This window comes from Erinaceus europaeus, chromosome 15 (assembly GCF_950295315.1).
Source record: "Erinaceus europaeus chromosome 15, mEriEur2.1, whole genome shotgun sequence".
NCBI classification, from domain to species: Eukaryota; Metazoa; Chordata; class Mammalia; order Eulipotyphla; family Erinaceidae; genus Erinaceus; species Erinaceus europaeus.
Window position 1 is genome coordinate 23,744,807 of NC_080176.1, and position 18,721 is coordinate 23,763,527.

General features: G+C 48.3%; 1 protein-coding gene across 4 annotated transcripts in view; it reads left to right on the top strand.

Annotated features, from left to right (window-relative positions):
* The first annotated feature begins 3,188 nt into the window (after positions 1 to 3,188).
* Positions 3,189 to 18,721, top strand: part of LMTK2 (lemur tyrosine kinase 2) — a 91,335-nt gene continuing 75,802 nt past the window's right edge. For 3 of the 4 annotated variants that reach the window (XM_060173238.1, XM_060173242.1, XM_060173239.1), the window contains exon 1: positions 3,190 to 3,566. In XM_060173238.1, coding sequence (XP_060029221.1) covers positions 3,470 to 3,566 — 97 coding nt within the window. In that variant the 5' untranslated portion in view covers positions 3,190 to 3,469. Of the gene's footprint in view, positions 3,567 to 18,721 lie in introns of all 4 variants that reach the window. The other variant, XM_060173240.1, reaches the window with a different exon arrangement.

The following is an 18,721-nucleotide window of genomic DNA, read 5'->3' on the forward strand; positions in this document are numbered from 1 at the left end:
TTCTCCATGATTACACAGAGATACAAGCTCAACTGGGAATAAAAGAGACTTGAGCCCCCTTATGTCTCTCCTAGGTGTGTGTACACAGCCCCTGGTTTGATCCCTAGTCTCCTGAGTGGTACTGGCTTTTCACTCACATCTAAGCTCTATCACATATGAAATGCAAGAAATTTTTAAAAAGGAAGAGAGAGAGAAATATTGAGAGACAGAGAGAGACTGGGGGGGAGAGGCGGGGCTATAAAAACATCAGAAAGGACTGTGTCTAATCTCAAGGATCTAATCTTGTGTTCTGAGCTGACTCCCAGATGAATCAAGACAAAACAGAGCAAACAGGCTTTCATTGGCTGAACAGTTCTCCAGCCAGGGGGATGTGCTGTGTGGGAGAGTGAGAAGCTGCCCCTGAACCTTCGCTCCATGTGGGAGGAGGAAAAGAGCGTTTTATTGTGTTAAATTTTGGGGCTTGCTCAAATAGTACCAAAACCTTTTGGGAGGGGGGTTCTGTCCACACACACAGAGTCCTCCCTGGACACAACAAGAACATCCATTTTCCTGGGTCTCAGGCAGGGAGCTTTCAGAGGGGAGTCCAGAACAATAGGGTGATTGTACCCCTGCTGGCTTCCCTGTGCCACCCCAGCTCCACCTGAAGGGATGCTTGGTCTCAGGACTTCTCAGTCCAACTATTTGTTTGTGGAGATGTTTATAGGTTTGCCCTAATCAATCAGTACACTTGTCTGGCATGGCCGCTCGGCAGAGCTGGGCTTCAGCTTGGAGATTTGAGGAGTCTGGAAAAGCCGGGAGCTCCCCTGCTGTCCACTGGTTGAGCCCCACGTGTTAAGATTCTGATCAGTTCCTCTCCTGCACAAATGGAGGATACAGGCTTCTCCAGAGAGCTCAGGCTCTTCTCTCCCCCTGCCCCAAGCTCTGGCAGCTGTCACTTCTGCCTGGAAGGTGCTTTTCCTTTCTTTCCTGCTGGACAATGGTCTCTCCTTAACTCTTGGTGGGCCCTGGCTCTGGGTGAGGAGAGCTGGCACCTGGAAGTGCCTCCCTGGCATGGAAAAAAATCAGAAAAGATCAGGGGGGCGGGCGGTAGCACACCAGGTTAAGCACATGGCGCAAAGTGCAAGACTCGCACAAGGATCCCAGTTGGAGGCCCCAGCTCCCCCCTCAAGGGGGTCACTTCACAAGTGGTGAAGCAGGTCTGCAGGTGTCTATCTTTTTCTCCTCCTCTCTGTCTTTCCCTCCTCTTTCGATTTCTCTCTGTCCTATCCAACAACAACAGCAACAACAATGAAAAAAAAAAAGATGAGGTCTGGGAGGTAGCACAGCGAGTTAAGTGTACATGGTGCGAAGCACAAGGACTGGCATAAGAATCCTAATTTGAACCCCCCCCCGCCCCCGGCTCCCCACCTGCAGGGGGATCACTTCATAAGCAGTGAAGCATTGTCTGCAGGTGTCTATCTTTCTCTTCCCCTATCTCCCCCCTTTTCTTTCTCTATTTCTCTCTGTCCTATCCAAAAAATAGCCACAGAACAATGGATTCATAGTGCCAGCACCAAACCCCAGCCATAACCCTGGAGGCCAAAAAAAAAAAATCATAAAAGATCAATTGCATTGTCTTTAGAGAAGGGAACCAGAACCTGTGCCACCCCTCGGGGGAATCTGGCATGTCCCTGGCACAGTCCTGTCTTCAGCAAGCCTACAGTAGCAGGATAGACTGGTGGTTGGGCTCCCCTGGGGGTGGGGTGGAGTGCCTGGGATTCCAATCATTTCTCCTAGGAGTTGGGGAGGGGCCTCCTGAGATGAATTCATTCTTCAGGTGAGCTTCAAGGGTGGAAGGGAGTGTGCCAGGTGGAGCAGAGGACAAGAAGAGAACTGGTGGCACAGGGCAGGCTTGAGCTTAAGAGTTGAGGCAGGTGGGGGGTTGGTGGAAGAGGCACTGTACTCTCAGCTGACTGCACAGGAAAAGTCTAAAATTCCTGATGGACAGCCTCGGTCATCCTCAAGAGACAAGACAGCTATGACAGTGTGTGTGGGGGGGAAGCTTAGTTTGTTTTATTTTATATTCTTTCAAATACTGAGAAAAAAATGGGGAGGAGGGCTGGTGGCAAGAGAGGTGGAGTAGCACAAAAACACAGGACTTGAAGGTTTGAAGTTGCCATCACCAAATAGGCTAGAGTGATGCTCTGGTTGGCATCCATCTCTCCTTCTCTCTCTCTCTCTCTCTCTCTCTCTCTGTGTGTGTGTGTGTGTGTGTGTGTGTCAAAAATAGAGCTTTATTTTCAAGTTAACATGTCTGTTTTTTTTATGACAGAATGGAGGAAAGAACCAGAGCACCATTCTGGATCGAACTCACGTGGATCGAACTCACGCTTTATTCATGTATGAGAAAGAGAGAGCTAGAGAGAAGGGGGCCAGGTGGTGGTGCACCTGCTTAAGCACACATCTTACAGTGTGCAAGGACCCAGGTTCAAGCCTCTGGTTCCCCCTTTCAGGGAAAGAGTGTTGAAGTAGGGCTGCAGTTGTTTGTCTCTTTCCCTCTTTATCTCCCCCTCCTCTCTCAATTTCATCCAATGATACATAAGTAAATAGTTTTAAAATATTTAAATAAGGGGGAGCAGGTGATGGTGCGCCTGGTTAAGTGCACACACTGCAGTGTGCAAGGAGCTGGGTTCAAAACCCTGGTCCCCACCTGCAGGGAGAAAGCTAAAGCAGTGGAGATCTCTGTCTCTTTCCCTATATCTGTACCTTCTCCCCCTCTCAATTTCTCTCTGTATCTATTTAATAAATATAAATAAAATAAAAATATTTAAGAGACAGCGGGGGAGAGAGAGAACCAGAGCAGAACATCACTCTGGCATACGCTTTGCCAGGCACTGAGCTCAGCACCTCATGCTTGAGGTCCAACACCAACAGTCACTGAAAAAAAAAAAAAGAAAATATAAATAAAATAATATCTAAAACATTCCGCAAGACGTCCGGATTCTCTTTTTGATCTCCTTTCCACTTCCCTGTATTTATTTTTTTAATTTCCGAGCGCTAGTCTGTATTACCTGTGGACCCACGCACTTCGCCGCCTGCAGGGAGCGCCCTCCCTCCCTCCGCCAGGGCGATAGGCGGGGCCTCCCGGGCCGGCGAGGGACTGCGATTGGCTGTCCGCGGCACCCGTCAAGGCGCCCCGCCCCCGCCCTACGTCACATGACGCAGCCCATCATGGCGGCGGCAGCGCGGCTGTCCGGGCCCGGCGCTCCGCAGGGCGGCTGCCGCGGCCGCTGTTGAGAGGCGGCGGACGGGCGGCAGGCAGGATGTTGTTACTGAGGCCAGGGCGGCGGGTGCGGATCAGAAGCCGGGCTGACGTCGGGGCGGAGCGACGTGTGCCGAGGAGCCGCTGAGCAGGCGAGACCGCCTGACGGACCGACGGACGGACGGGCGGACAGACGCGAGGCCCCCGAGAGCCGGCGCGGTGGGCGACATGCCGGGGCAGCCGCCGCCGCTGCTGCTGCTGCTGCTGCTGCTGCTCCTGGCAGCCGGCGGGGCCCACTCCGCGCCACTTCCGCAGACAGGTGCAGGTGAGCGGGCGGGTGTGCGGGGACCCCAGTGTGCGGGGCGGGGCCGGAGCGGCGGGTGTGCAGGGGCTGCGGGGGCAGCGGGTTCCGACGCGCTGCGGTGCCGTTGCCCGCCCCCGACCTGTTGCCCCGCCCCCCCCACAGCACCCAGCACCTAGTACCCCGCACCCAGCACCCAGCACCCCTGCCGGGCCTGCCGCCTCCCTTTCCGGTTGTTACCTGCCCCCGGTGTGCTGTTGCTCCTCCGCCCTGCCCTAGACGCGCCGGAAAATGCAGACGCCCTGGCTGGGGCGGTGGGGGTGGGGAGTGAGTGCTGCGTCCCCGGCTGTCTGTCCCTGTCCCTGCCCTTGTCCCGGTCCCACCTGACTTGTGCACGAAGTTGTGAATCGATTTTGTAAAGATGCAATGCATATCATTATTATTATTAGTTGTTAACTGGGATTGGATCTGGAGGGGGAGGGGAGGGGAGAAGAGGAGGAGGAAGACACTCTAGAAATCTCTTGCTTTTTTAGAATGACAGTGATTAGGGTAGCAGCCTCTGAATAACTATTGACAAAATGACCCGAGAGTGATGAAGTTTCTATTTTAGCTACGTCAGTGTGAGGTCATCGTCATCATCTTTTTTTTCTTTTTTACACTCGTCTCCCCCTCCCTTCCCCCCTCGCTCCATTTTCCTTTATGGTTTATGTTCCTAGAGAAAATTTCAAACCAGGGCAGGAGGTAGATAGCAGAGTGGTTGTGCAAAGAGACTCTTCATGCCTGAGCCTCCAAGGCCCCAGGTTCAATCCTCTGCACCACCATAAAACAGAGTTGAGCAGTGCTCTGGTTAAATAAAATAAAATAAAATTTCAAATCATGAAAGCTTCCCAAGCTGGGTATTTATTTTTTTAAGGAGAAAGAAAGAAAGAATGAATGAATGAAGGCTAACTTGCCATTGTCTCTGAAATGGAGAGAGACTGAAATCATGAAGATTTGTTGGATTTTTAGCTTCAGGTGGCCTGAAGGAAAATGTAGTCCAGTTTTTTCATTTTGCAATTGGAAGATACCAAAGCCCTGGATACCTACTGGACGTGGTGGTTAGATTGTAGGCAGAGCCTGGAGGAAAACCCAGGTCTTAGATACCCTTCGTTTTGTGGTTCCCCTCTGCTGATCATTTTGTGAGATTCAGGAATACTCTTTTTTTTTTTTTTATGACTTTTTTATATTTATTTTTCCCTTTTGTTGCCTTTTTTTGTTGTTGTTGTTGTTGTTACTGTTCTTACTGTTGTTGTTGATGTCGTCGTTGTTGCCTGACACTGAACTAGGACAGAGAGAAATGGAGAAAGGGGAAGACAGAGGGGGAGAGAAAGACAGACACCTGCAGACCTGCTTCACCGCCTGTGAAGTGACTCCCTTGCAGGTAGGGAGCCGGGGCTCGAACCAGTATCCTTAGGCCAGTCCTTGCGCTTCACACCACATGCGCTTAACCCGCTGCGCTACTGCCTGACTCCCTGTCAGGAATACTCTTAAGGTCAAGAGTAAATTCAGAACGATATTAATTGGGCACAGAGCATGGAAGTTTCTTGTCTCCAGTAAAGACTGTTTTTCAAACCCGTCACCCTGTGAAAACTGTAATTATTCCTGAGCTTCCCCAGGTTATGTCATGGAGAGCCCTTTAGTTGAGTATTAACTTATCATGGCACCCTGTGAGATGGTGACTAAGTTTCTGCCACTGCCTTGGATCAAATATTTGTGAGACAAACTCTACGTGCTGTTGAGATAAGGAGATAATGTTATTCTGACTGCAATTCCTAGTAAGAGTCGCAGAGAGTACCCGGGCAGCTCTGGGAAGATACTGAGAGATACTGATGGTGAATTGGAAAATGAGCTCGAGAGGAGGGCAGTGGAAGGATGGACGGATGGAGAGCGTGTAGAAGGGCTTTGGAAAGTTGCCAGATGGCTTCACACTGAGTGTCTATGTATTTCAAAAATCTTTCTGTTCAGGAACCTGAACTTCTGTATGGGAATCTGTAGAGTCGTATCGCTCTACAGATGACTTCTTTGAAAAACAGACTGTTTCATGGAGGTATGACTCGCTGGTTTGTTTCAGATGTGATAGTTTCACGTAAGACCCAGAGACCGAAGCCAGAGCACCACTGTAGCACCTGCCGTGCCTGACACTGAACTAGGAGTCTCAGGTGTGCGTATCCTTAGCCCTGCCAGTTGTGTTTTTCCCCTGGCCACACAGTCCTTTTTAGTGTGTGTGTATGTGTGTGTGTGTGTGTGTGTGTGTGTGTGTTGTGAGTCAAAGCAATCAGGAAAAACAAAAACAGAAGTGATCTGTGATTTTCAGCTATCCAGATAAGGCAGAAGGAAGTATTTGGTGACTGTCAGCAGCTTTTAGAGTTTCCCCTCATGTCCGGCAAGGGCATGACAGGTATGTAGGGTGAAGGTCCTCAGGACCAATGCTCATCTGCTCATGGTGTGTCTTTCCACCCAGAAGAGATCATTAACCTTGGTAACTGAGAGTTGTTCTTGACCAAGAAGGGTTAGACTAAGAGGAATAAAGAAACCTTTGTGCTAATCTTGTTAAGTGGACTCGCAGATTGAGAAAGAACCTCTCTTGATGTGTATGATAAAAACAAGAGCAGGTAAGCATTGGAAACCCAGCGACACTAAGCTTCTGATCAACTGGGGCCGCACTACATACAAAAGAACTGGCCATTTTCAGACAACCCATCAGGGTCCCCCCCCCTTTGCCTTGCTGGCTTTATTCTTATCTGAACTTAAAGTTCCAGCTGACTAGTGGTGTTTAGCAGAAAGTGTGACTTATCCAAAATTGCTTAGGAAAATTACTTGAATTTTACCCTTTGTCAACCCATTTTTAGCATGGAAAAAGAAATGAGACAGTCAACTAAACTTCAGAATTTAAATTGAGGTTCATTTACCCAGTGAACATTTCTTGGTCTTTATCTAGTGTGCTCAATCACGCTTTCTCCCCCTCCCCCCAATCTAAAATCATTTTTAGGCTAGGGAAATGAAAAAGTGTTTACCTATTTTGTTGTTATAATGGAGCTTTGCAAATACACAGATTGGCTTTCTTGGTTGGGCCTCTTTTGCTCTGGGGAACCCCTTTCCCTGAGAATCTGCATGTCTACGAGGGCCCCTGTAGGTTCATAAATGGAGCTCTTGTTGGTCCTTGCCGCAGAAGCTTACGTAAGGGGGGGGGGGGAGTCCACTGTTTTCACACACAGTTGAGTTACCAAACCAGGATTGCTGCTAAGAAAATTCTTTCTCTAGGTCATACTTAGCAGATCATTCATCTCCCAGAAGACACTTTTGTTCCTTTTGTAAAATCCTCAGGGGTCTGGTCTGTGTGAAGACTCTCCTGGGAGTCCACAGTGTGTTATTACCAGCAGGACAGTGGCTGGAGGAGGAAGCCTACTTTGCTGTTCCGTGCATATTAGGTCACAGAGTACAGAGGGAGCTCTGAGCAGCTCCAGATAAAGGACCTCACGGAAGCCTGAAGCCGGTGGGATTCAGCTCCTGATTAAACAGCAGCTTGTGAAATAAGGGCTCTCGGTTTAACTGATACAGGCAGACTCTTGTCTTGAAAAAGATATCTGAATTGAAAGAAGTGCTTTTGAAAGTGTGAGTTTTTGTGTTTATCTTAATAGCATCTGAGAAATAAGAATGTTATTCAGCAGGCGTTCGTGCAAGCCACTTCAGGGTTCCTGGCTAAAGGGCTTGGGGTTTGGTTGGGGTCCTGGAGTGTGGTCATTGCTTCTAGCTGGTGATATCTGGGCTAACTAACTATGTTCCTGTGTACTGTTTAATAGGAAGTCTGCCCCCAGTTCTTGTGACTGACCAGCATGGAACTTATCGAATCTCTCCAGTCACACTGATAGCAATGTGCTGACTGCTGATGCAGTTCTCTTAGAATGGAGGGAGTCCTTGGGCTCTCCATGTCCCCTGTGGGCTGGGTCACTTTGATAAAAGCTGTATATGTTTAAAAAAAAAAAAGACATTGTAACATGATTAAGACGTGCCCTGGGTTCTGAAGTGATTAAAGAGACTTCCTAAAGCAAGTCCATGTGGATGGACATAGCAGAAGACTCCAGTTTTCCCGTCCAGTTGAGAGTAGAATTCCTGAGCCTAGGCCAGGTACAGGCGTTGGAGACAGCATGGACTTTGGAGCCAGTCTGGGTGTGAGGCCTTCCTCTCGCCACCTCAGTAGCCCTCAGGACCTTGGGTCAGTGACGTGGGCTCTGCACACACCTTGGAACCGAGCTGTTAAGACAGTGACACTGGCAACCCTGTGGGCTGTTAGGACCTGGGGGAGGTGGTGCCTCGGGGGTATGCCAGGCCCATTCCTGCTGGGCACCCAGCAGTGGAGGGCTCTTCATTGGCTTGGGTTCCTGTGTGAACTGGGTAGGTTGCATGGAACTGGCTGATGGTAGTGTGGCCTCAGAGGAGGAACTCCAGCGGCACTTGCTGTCATGGGCAACTCAATTTCAAAAATGTTTGTTACATGTTGTGCGGAAGATGCAGGTCTCCTGGAGAGAGAAATCTGGCTTAAGAGGCGTGTGTGTGTGTATGTGTGTGTGTGTGTGTTTGTGTGTGTGTGTCTGTGTGTGTCTGTGTCACACACAGGCAGGCATTGTTGCTTCTTGAAATTCACAGTGCTGGGGGATCGGGCTTGGAAATTTCAAAATGATCTGGACTAGCCTGCCTTTATGTAACAAAGCTGTTTTTAAACATCAAGATGACTAAAGTCCTCGCATGAGAACAATCGCTGGGTTAATTTACATAAAGAACCACGAGCTGTCTGAGTTGAGCTGATCCCAAACAAAACCGTGCATGTGAGCACTGGCCGGCAGTGGTAACCGGTTGCCCTCCGGCGGTCGCCATCTGAAAGGTGACTTGCTTTTTCTGTCTCTTCTAACATCTGTTTTCACAGTCTCCTGCATCTTAAAATTGCTTCTACTCTTTTTGGAACGTTTACTGCTCAGACAGGAGGGAAGAATAGTGTACACGGGAGGCCGGGCAGACAGACGTGTCTTAAAGCTGATTGCATCCCCCCAGAGCTGCATTTAGACACGACCCTTAAGTTTTCTGTGGATTTTGACATGAAAGCTCTATCATGAGAAAAGGGGGGAAGTCATGGCACATGGAGTCAGCATAGCCTTTCAGAATCGTGGCAAGTGGCTAATTTGGAGTTGCAAGTAATTTGCCACAAAGAACAGACCTGTCAAGAAATAACTTAAGGATTTCAAAGAGGTCTTTTTGGTTCTGTTTTGTTGCAAAGGTTAGCATAGTGCAGAGATGCCAGATTTCACTTGATTGTATTAGGACACAAGCGAGGAAGGTGCAACCCTCAGTGACACCATGTGTCCGGGTGCTCGAGTCCACTGCACACCAGGGTTTTTCCTTCTCCCCACCACAAGCTCCCTGCTGCTCCTCCAGCCCCACGACAGTGACTGTGCTCTTCCCGGGGCTTCAGAGGGTGGTTAGTGAAGCTCACGTTTTATTCTGGATGCTCTGGCATTTTGCTGTGTCGTGATGTGCTTGTTTGAAAAGGCCCAGCTGCTATCACGTCCAAGTGTCACCGCATGTGCTGTGTTGTATGGAGCAAGGGTGGCCCCTGCCTCCCGGCATCTGCTCAGTTTGGGAAACTTGGGTCAAAGGAGGACTTCGCTCTCGTCTGTCTGTGGCCCCTGCTCTCACTCTCTCTGGGTTTTCCTTGGCACATTCTAGCGTGTGTTCCCGGGGACTGAGCGGGGAGCCTTGTGCTTGAGGGCCCAACACTTTATCTGCTGGACCACTTCCTGGACCACTCATGGTGAATTAGTGCTCTCTCTCTCTGCCTCTCTCTCTGTGAAAGAAATGAGGGGTGTGGAGACCAGAGCAGCCCTCTGACATATGGGTGCTAGGAATTGAACTCAGGACCTCCTGCTGAGAGACCAGCACTTCACCCTCTGCGTCACCTCCCAAGCCCCTCTCTCAGTGCATTCTTAAAAGCCAGTTGATCTGCTTATATTTCACAAAACATGCCTATCTCCCAGATCTCCATCTGTTCTCTGTTTGCACCTGCTTTGCTCTTTCCCCTGCTACATTATGTCTTGTCCTCTTTTTCCTCCCAAGCATCTTGGTGATTTCAGCCTCCCCAGGACACCTCCTAACCCAGTCCTCAGCGGCTCTTAAGCCTGATGATCTGGAATCTTTCCTTGTGGAAGAAAATGTCCCAAGAGGCACCAGGATGAAGACACGGAAGCTCAAGTTTTCATTCCATCCTGTTGAGAGTCTGACTTACGTGACGTTTCAAAGGTGCAGGCCATATTGCCGTCCTGACAAGTTTCTGTGCGTGTTCATGCAGCCCTGTGCAGTAAAGAACACGTTCTGCTCAGTGTGTTATTAAAATCTGTTGGGTTCTTTGCATCAGCCTACCAGTTGCCTTCTGCGAATGCTATGTCCTGTCTCCGTGCTAATAGTGCGAAGACTGTGTCTTGTATCCTGCAGGGTATCTTAAAGATTACAGGTGCTCGGTGAAAACTGTGGGTGAGATTGGTGATGACAATGGAGATCCAAGTCCAACCAGATCTCCAGAGGGAGGGAAGGAGGCAAGGGGGGGGGAGAGAGAGAGAGAGAGAGAGATAAAAGGGGGCAGGGGGTAAGCTTTGAGATTCATTCTGTTAACTTTGTTTTTTACCCAGCCACACACAGTCCTTCATCTGGAGCGAAGCCATTCATAGTTGCTTGCTTTAGTTATTTATTTTCTTATTTATTTATTTATTTATTTATTTATTTTTATTTATTTATTCCCTTTTGTTGCCCTTGTTGTTTTATTGTTGTAGTTATTATTGTTGTTGATGTCGTTGTTGTTGGATAGGACAGAGAGAAATGGAGAGAGGAGGGGAAGACAGAGAGGGGGAGAGAAAGATAGACACCTGCAGACCTGCTTCACCGCCTGTGAAGCGACTCTCCTGCAGGTGGGGAGCTGGGGGCTTGAACCGGGATCCTTAGGCCGGTCCTTGTGCTTTGCGCCACCTGCGCTTGACCCGCTGCGCTACAGCCCGACTCCCAGTTATTTATTTTCTTGCTGGATTATCGCTGGGGCTCGGTGCCAGCACTACAAATCCACTGCTCCTGGAGGCCATTTTTTCCCTTTTGTTGCCCTTGTTTATCACTGTTGTTATTGCTGCCGTTGTTGTTGGATAGGACGGAGAGAAATCCAGAGAGGAGGGGAAGACAGGGGGAGAGAAAGATAGACACCTGCAGACCTGCTTCACCGCCTGTGAAGTGACCCTCCCCCACAGGTGGGGAGCCGGGGGCTTGAACCGGGATTCTTACGTCTGTTCTCGTGCTTCGCGCCATGTGTGCTTAACCTGCTGTGCTGCTGCTTGGCCCCACTTTATTTTTTAACAAGCTTCTTTCAGAGCAGGAGAGTTGCTAGGTGTTAAGAGTTCCTGTGGGTCCAGTGCCCAGTCTTCCGGGCAAGATGCTGACCTGACCACTGCAGGACATTGGCAACTGGGCACCGATACCAGCACAGCACTGCTCACGGCAGCTCACGCTGTGTTAGGACCACCTTGTTACTCCCCAGTGTCCTTTTCTGTTCTGGGCTATTGTCACATCACCTTAGGCCCCTGGCATCTGTCCTTGTTCTTGACAGCCCTACCATGCTGAGGAGTGCTGTTCAGGGATGTTGGAGAGCAGAGGCTCCTCTGGGGTTTTCCTCAGGATGGGCTGGGGGTCACCTGTCGGGGGAGGTAGGAAACAGACTTCTCGTCACTTTGTTCTGAGGGCACAGGCTGCCCCCATGACTGGCCACCTCATCACCGAGCTGAGGTTATGCTGGTTGGAAGTGACAGCCCTTCCTCCCCGCGCTTCACATGAAGGGGTGGTTTGCTCCTCATCCTGGAGGAAAAGCAGTGGCTTGTGCTGTCTGGGAGCCTCATGGAGGGGAGGTTTGAGTCTCCCTCCATTTATTTTCACGTTCAGTTCTTTCTTCACAGTGGACACCTAGCTGTTGATTTGACATGTAGGGTTTTTTTTTTTTTGTTTGTTTGTTTGTTTTTCCTGCTCCTACTGTAGCTGCTTTGACCATGGGAGCTTTTCACTGGCCTCTTGTCTCCCATTACTGCACACACATTTCCCCCCGCCAGGGTTATTCCTGGGGCTTGGTGCCAGCACTGAATTTACGTCTTCTGGTGACCATTTTTTTCACTTTATTGGACAAGACAGAGAGAAATTGAGAGGGGAGAGGGAGAGAGAAAGACAGACACCTGCAGACCTGTTTCACCACTTGTGAGGCGACCCCTCTGCAGGTGGGGAACCGGGGGCTCGAACCAGGATCGTTGTATAGGTCCGTGCGCTTCATGCTATATGTGCTTAACCGGGTGCTCCACCGCCTAGCCCCCCAGTACATATTAACCCTATCTCCTTAACACTTTCTTCTGGGCCCAGTAAGAGGCTATAGGCTCATGTCTTTGTATGTCCTACCTGCATTCCGGGAGGTGATGCAGAAGATAAAGTGCTAGACTCTCAAGAGGTCGTGAGTTTGATCCCTGATAGCACAGGTACCAAAGGGTGTTTGGTTCTCTCTTTCTCCTACTTCTCTCATTAATAAGTAAATAAAATATCTATATTTTCTGCCCCCTTCCCTGTCATTTGACTGTCAGCCTTGCTCCCGAGCTGCAATGCAGTGATACTTGAGGAAGCTTGCATGATACAAGCATGAAAACTTGTTTCATTTGCTCATTTTCAAGAACATCCTAAAAATTTTAAAGATTTTATTTATTTATTTATTTGTTAATGAGAAAGGAGAAAAAAGAAAGAACCAGACGTCATTCTGGTACATGTACTGCCAGGGATTGAACTCAAGACCTCATGCTTGAGAGTCCACTGCTTTATCCACTGTACCACCTCCCAGGCCACAAGAAGCATCCTAAATTTTAAGTCTATCTGGAAATCCCCTTTGGCTTAAGACTTTATCTGGAATTGTCTCTGTTCTTAAATCTTACTGCTTGATTCCTAATTTTTTGTAAGAGAGAGAGGGGATGAGAGACCCAGAGCACCGGGTCATGCGGTGCCGGCGAGTGGACTTGGGACCTCAGGCTGGCAAGCTGAGCGCTGCGGCTGCATAGAAGGAGTCATTCCAGGAGCCACACCAGGCTGCGGGTTGCCCAAAGCTTGTGGGTGTACCTTGAGTTGGTGAGGTCGCACAGTGGGCAGCTTCTTAAGGGGGTGGAGTGGGGGCTCCCAGAGATTCACCTTTCACTTTCTGCTTTGGACAGTTTCAGACATAGGCGGGAAGCAGAGTCAGCCGTGCAGTGGGCCACCGAAGCCCCAGCGCTGGCTGCCTTCGGCTTGTCAAATGCCACCCCCCCCATCGGGCCCTTCCCTCTGCCCCAGCCCCCCTTCTTCTGATGCAAACTCAGCTACGCTGTCAGGCTGGAAATGGGTCGGGAGAAAATAAAGATGTTTTTGATAAAACAGGATCACCGGGATATTTGTACAAATGCTGGTTCGGGGCCCCAGACATAACCAGAGTGAGTCATTGTTTGGAGGCTGACCTAGAAACTTGCATTTTCCTTCCCATTTGATTTTATTGGGAGGTTAGTGGTTTGCAGTCTAATCTGTAACACATAAACACAACCTGCATTTATAATACTTCTCTGGCAGTCCCTCTACTCTCACTCCCCACCCCCAATACTTCTTCCAGGGACAAAACGAGATCATGTATTTAACAGAAATCCATTGGCTTGTGTAACCACCGAGACTCAGATCCATGGCATCACCTCGAGTCTGATCCCCAGACCTAGAGGCTTTGCAGAAGACCCTTCCTGGGAATGGTCCTTATGCTGTCACCCCAAGGTCCCCAGGCACTCGGGCGGCTCAGGTATAGCCAGAGAAGACAGTCATCCCCCCACCCCCAATTGTAGCCTCCTCTCCGGCAGTCACGCCAGATCCTCTTTGCGTTTTTATAAATAGCCGTGTGAATAACCAGTGAAAACTGTGAGCCAGGAGCCTGACAGTCAGGTGCCGGCCTGGGAGCTGAGAGCCTCGTGGCCAGGTCCCCCGCCGACCCACGGCAGATGCAGCATCTTGCTTGAAAGAGTTTCTTTTTCTAATCCAGGCCTCCCTCCCTTGCCATGAGCCTAGGGTTTATGGCCTATTTTTTGTTTTGTTTCTTAAAGCTAGTCGCTGATTTTGACATTGGTGTCTGGGATGCACTGGTGTGTTGAAAGCACTGGTAAAGCATGCGCTTGGCCAGGCACAAGGACCCAGGTTCAAGCCCCTGACCAGCACGTGAGAGCACCGTGCAGAGGGGAGGCTTCATGAGCCACGGGGCCCTGCTCTGGTATGTCTCTCCTTATTTCTCTGTCTCTGTCTGCTACTGGAAGAAATAAAGAAGAGGGGCTTCTGGGAGTGGCGGAATCACACAGGTTTGGCAAAAAGCCCTCGAGACAAAAAAAATAAATAAAATATTGTCACGAGGAACTAAAGTCAACTGCTTCTGAACGGCTTCACCAATATACTCACATGGCCCTTTTGGTTTGGTTAAGAACATCACAGGCTCGGGGGCGGGGCAGTGGTGCAGCGGGTTAAGTGCATATAGTACAGAACGCAAGGATCTGTGCAAGGATCCTGGTTCGATCCCCCAGCTCCCCACCTGCAGGAGGGTCACTTCACAGGCGATGAAGCAGGTCTGTAGGTGTCTTATCTTTCTCTCCCCGTCTTCCCCTCCTCTCTCCATTTCTCTTTGTCCTATCCAACAACAACAACAACAGCAATAACAACAGCAGCAACAACAGTGATAAACAAGGGCAACAAAAGGGAAAAAATGGCCTCCAGGAGCAGTGGATGCAGGCACCAAGCCCCAGTGATAACCCTGGAGGAAAAGAAAAGGAAAGGAAGAAAGAAAATCTTTAGATTACAGTGGCTTCACTTTGGAGTAAGAGCAAATTCTCTCTCCAGAATCTTTTTTTTTTTTTTTTTTGCCTCCAGGGTTATTGCTGGGGCTCGGTGCCCGGTGCCTGCTCTATGAACTCACTGCTCCTGGAGGCAATTTTTTTCGATTTATTGGATAGGACAGAGAACTGAGAGAGGAGAGGGAGAGGGAGAGAGACAGACACACACCTGCAGACCTGCTTCACCACTGGTGAGGTGACTGCCCAGCAGGTGGGGGGCCAGGGTTCGAACCAGTATCCTTGTGTGGGTCCTTGTGCTTCCTACTATGTGCACTTAACCCGGAGCGCCACCCTCCAGTCCCCTAAAGATTTTCAAGCTTGATTCATTTCAAATGAGTCAGCATTTCACATACAGAGTGAGAACATCACACTGGAACGCTTGGTGCTGGGGACCAAACCAGGAGTCTGGGTCGTACAAGTCCTATACTTGCCCAAATTGATCTCTCTCTCCAGCCACCACAGTGACTATAAAGCTCCTGCTTTCTCTCCTCCCTCACGTCTGTGCTCCAAGTCCAGCCCTAAACCCCCACCCCCACTCCCATATACAAAGAGGGTTGAGTTTGACATGACATAATTGGTTTTGAATGATGGGAAGTGAAAGCCATCTTGGACTAGAGGTAAAGGATGAACTTGCAGACATTTGAAACAACAACTTTAGTTCCCGGCCAGCTGTATACTTTTTAAAAAAAATATTTATTTATTCCGTTTTGTTGCCCTTGTTTTATTGTTGTAGTTATTGTTGTTGATGCCATCATTGTTGGATAGGACAGAGAGAAATGGAGAGAGGAGGGGAAGACAGAGGGCAAAAGAAAGATAGACAACTACAGACCTGCTTCATTGCCTGTGAAGTGACCCCCCTGCAGGTGGGGAGCAGGGGGCTGGAACTGGCATCCTAATGCTGGTCCTTGCGCTTTGCGCCACGTGTGCTTAACCCACTGCTCTACCACCCGACTCCCCAGCTGTATACTTTTATAGTTATGTAACACAAAACCAAACTGTTGTGAACTCGTGGACTAGCCTCAGAGTCTCCCTTTAAATTACTCCTCATGGGTGCTGGGGAGACAGCTCAGCTTCTTAAGTGCACAGAACTTGCATTCTTGAGGCCCCAGAGCCTGCAGGTTCAATCCCTGGCACCACTTTATGCCAGAGACGCACAGGGAGAGGGGAGGGGTTCTCCCTCTCTTCCTCTCTCAATTAATAAATGAACTTTGATTTTCCCCCCGGGGGCCAGGGAAGTGGCCCACCAGGTAGAGTCTGTCTCATGTGTAAGGCTCTGTGGTCCGTCCTGGGCACTGTGGAAAATGATGGAGAGCTGGGCTGATCTTTGCTCTCCACCTCACCCCGATACAAACAGTTAAAAGGGAAAGGGGAAAAAAAAGATATGCTAATTTAAGGATGGGGAGTTAGAACATCTCTGGCCAGAGAGCCGCCTCCATGCAGGCCCCTGCACCCTCCCACTGAGCCACCTCTTCTGGCCACAAAAAAAAAAAAAAATTAATTTTTAAATTTCTTTATTGGGGGATTAATGTTTTACATTCAACAGTGAATACAATAGTTTGTACATTACATTTCTTAGTTTTCCACATAACAATACAACCCCCGCCAAGCTCTCTTGTTATCCTTTTTGGACCTGTACTCTCCCCCCCCCCCAACCCACCCCAGAGTCTTTTACTTTGGTGCAATCCGCCAACTCCAGTTCAGGTTCTGCTTGTGTTTTCTCTTCTGATCTTGTTTTTCAACTTCTGCCTGAGAGTGAGATCATCCCATATTCATCCTTCTGTTTCTGGCTTATTTCACTTAACATGAATTTTTCAAGGTCCATCCAAAATCAGCTGGAAACGGTGAAGTCACTGTTTTTAATAGCTGAGTAGTAGTCCATTGTGTATATATACCACAACTTGCTCAGCCACTCATCTGTTGTTGGACACCTGGGTTGCTTCCAGGTTTTGGCTATTACAAATTGTGCTGCCAAGAACATATGTGTACACAGATCTTTTTGGATGGATGTGTTGGGTTCCTTAGGATACATCCCCAGGAGAGGAATTGCAGGATCATAGGGTAGGACCATGTCTAGCCTTCTGAGAGTTCTCCAGACTGTTCTTCACAGAGAGATTGGACTAATTGACATTCCCACCAGCAGTGCAGGAAGGTTCCTTTGATCCTACAACCTCTCCAGCATTTGCTGCTGCTACATTTTCTGATGTATGTCATTCTCACAGGAGTGAAGTGGTATCTCATTGTTCTTTCTTTGCATTTCTCTGACAATCAGAGACTTGGAGCATTTTTTTCATGTGTTTCTCAGCCTTTTGGATCTCTCCTGTGGTGAATATTCTGTCCATGTCCTCTCCCCATTTTTTTTTTTTTTTTTAGCAATAACAATAATAACAAGGGCAACAAAAATGGGGAAAAAATGGCCTCCAGGAGCAGTGGATTTGTAGCGTAGGCACTGAGCCCCAATGATAACCATGGAGAAAAAAAAAAAAACTATATAAATATGATAAAGACAGAGAAACTGAGATGGAAATGGGAGAGTGACGGATGGGGATGGAGACACACACACACACACACACACACACACACACACACACACACCACACGGATGGGGATGGAGACACACACACACACACACACACACACACACACACCACACCCCCTCATCCCCGTAGCAGCACTAATTCACTGCACATGAAGCTTTCCCCCTGTAGGTGGAGACTGGGAGCTTGAACCTGGATCATTGTGCATTGTAACATGTGGGTCCACCCATGTGCACCACTACTTAGTACCTTCATTTTATTTTTAAAAGATTTTTTTTTCTTTTTTTTCTTTTTTTTTTATTTTTTAAATATTTTTATATTTATTTACTTATTCCCTTTTGTTGCCCTTATTTTTTTTCTTTTTTTAATTTTATTTATTTATTTATTTATTTATTATTTATATATTTATTTTTATTTATTTTATTTTTATTTAAGAAAGGATTAATTAACAAAACCATAGGGTAGGAGGGGTACAACTCCACACAATTCCCACCACCCAATCTCCATATCTCACCCCCTCCCCAGTAGCTTTCCCATTCTCTATCCCTCTGGGAGCATGGACCCAGGATCATTGAGGGTTGCAGAAGGTAGAAGGTCTGGCTTCTGTAATTGCTTCCTCGCTGAACATGGGCGTTGACTGGTTGGTCCATACTCCCAGTCTGCCTCTCTCTTTCCCTAGTAGGATGGGTCTCTGGGGAAGCTGAGCTCCAGGACACATTGGTGGTGTCTTCAATCCAGGGAAGTCTGGCCGGCATCCTGATGACACCTGGAACCTGGTGACTGAAAAGAGAGTTAACATACAAAGCCAAACAAATTGTTGAGCAATCATGGACCCAAAGCTTGGAAAAGTGGAGAGGAAGTATTAGGGAGGTACTCACTGCAAACTCTAGTATACTTCTGCTTTCTTACTTTGGTGCCATACTCCAAACTCAGTCAATTTCTGCTTTGCGTTTCTACTTCTTTTTTTTTTTTTTTTTTACATGCATAACATTCCCCAGATTCCCATTTAGCAATACAACCCCCACTATTTCATTCATCATTTTTCATGGACCTGTATTCTCCCCACCCACCCACCCACCCCAGAGTCTTTTACTTTGGTGTAATATTCCAATTCCATTTCAGGTTCTACTTGTGTTTTCTTTTCTAATCTTGTTTTTCAACTTCGGCCTGAGAGTGAGATCATCCCATATTCATCCTTCTGTTTCTGACTTATTCACTCAACATGATTTTTTCAAGGTCCATCTAAGATCGGCTGAAAACGGTGAAGTCACCATTTTTTACAGCTGAGTAGTATTCCATTGTGTATATATACCACAACTTGCTCAGCCACTCATCTGTTGTTGGACACCTGGGTTGCTTCCATGTTTTGGCTATTACAAATTGTGCTGCCAAGAACATATGTGTACACAGATCTTTTTGGATGGATGTGTTGGGTTCCTTAGGATACATCCCCAGGAGAGGAATTGCAGGATCATAGGGTAGGACCATGTCTAGCCTTCTGAGAGTTCTCCAGACTGTTCTTCACAGAGAGATTGGACCAATTGACATTCCCACCAGCAGTGCAGGAAGGTTCCTTTGATCCTACAACCTCTCCAGCATTTGCTGCTGCTACATTTTCTGATGTATGTCATTCTCACAGGAGTGAAGTGGTATCTCATTGTTCTTTCTTTGC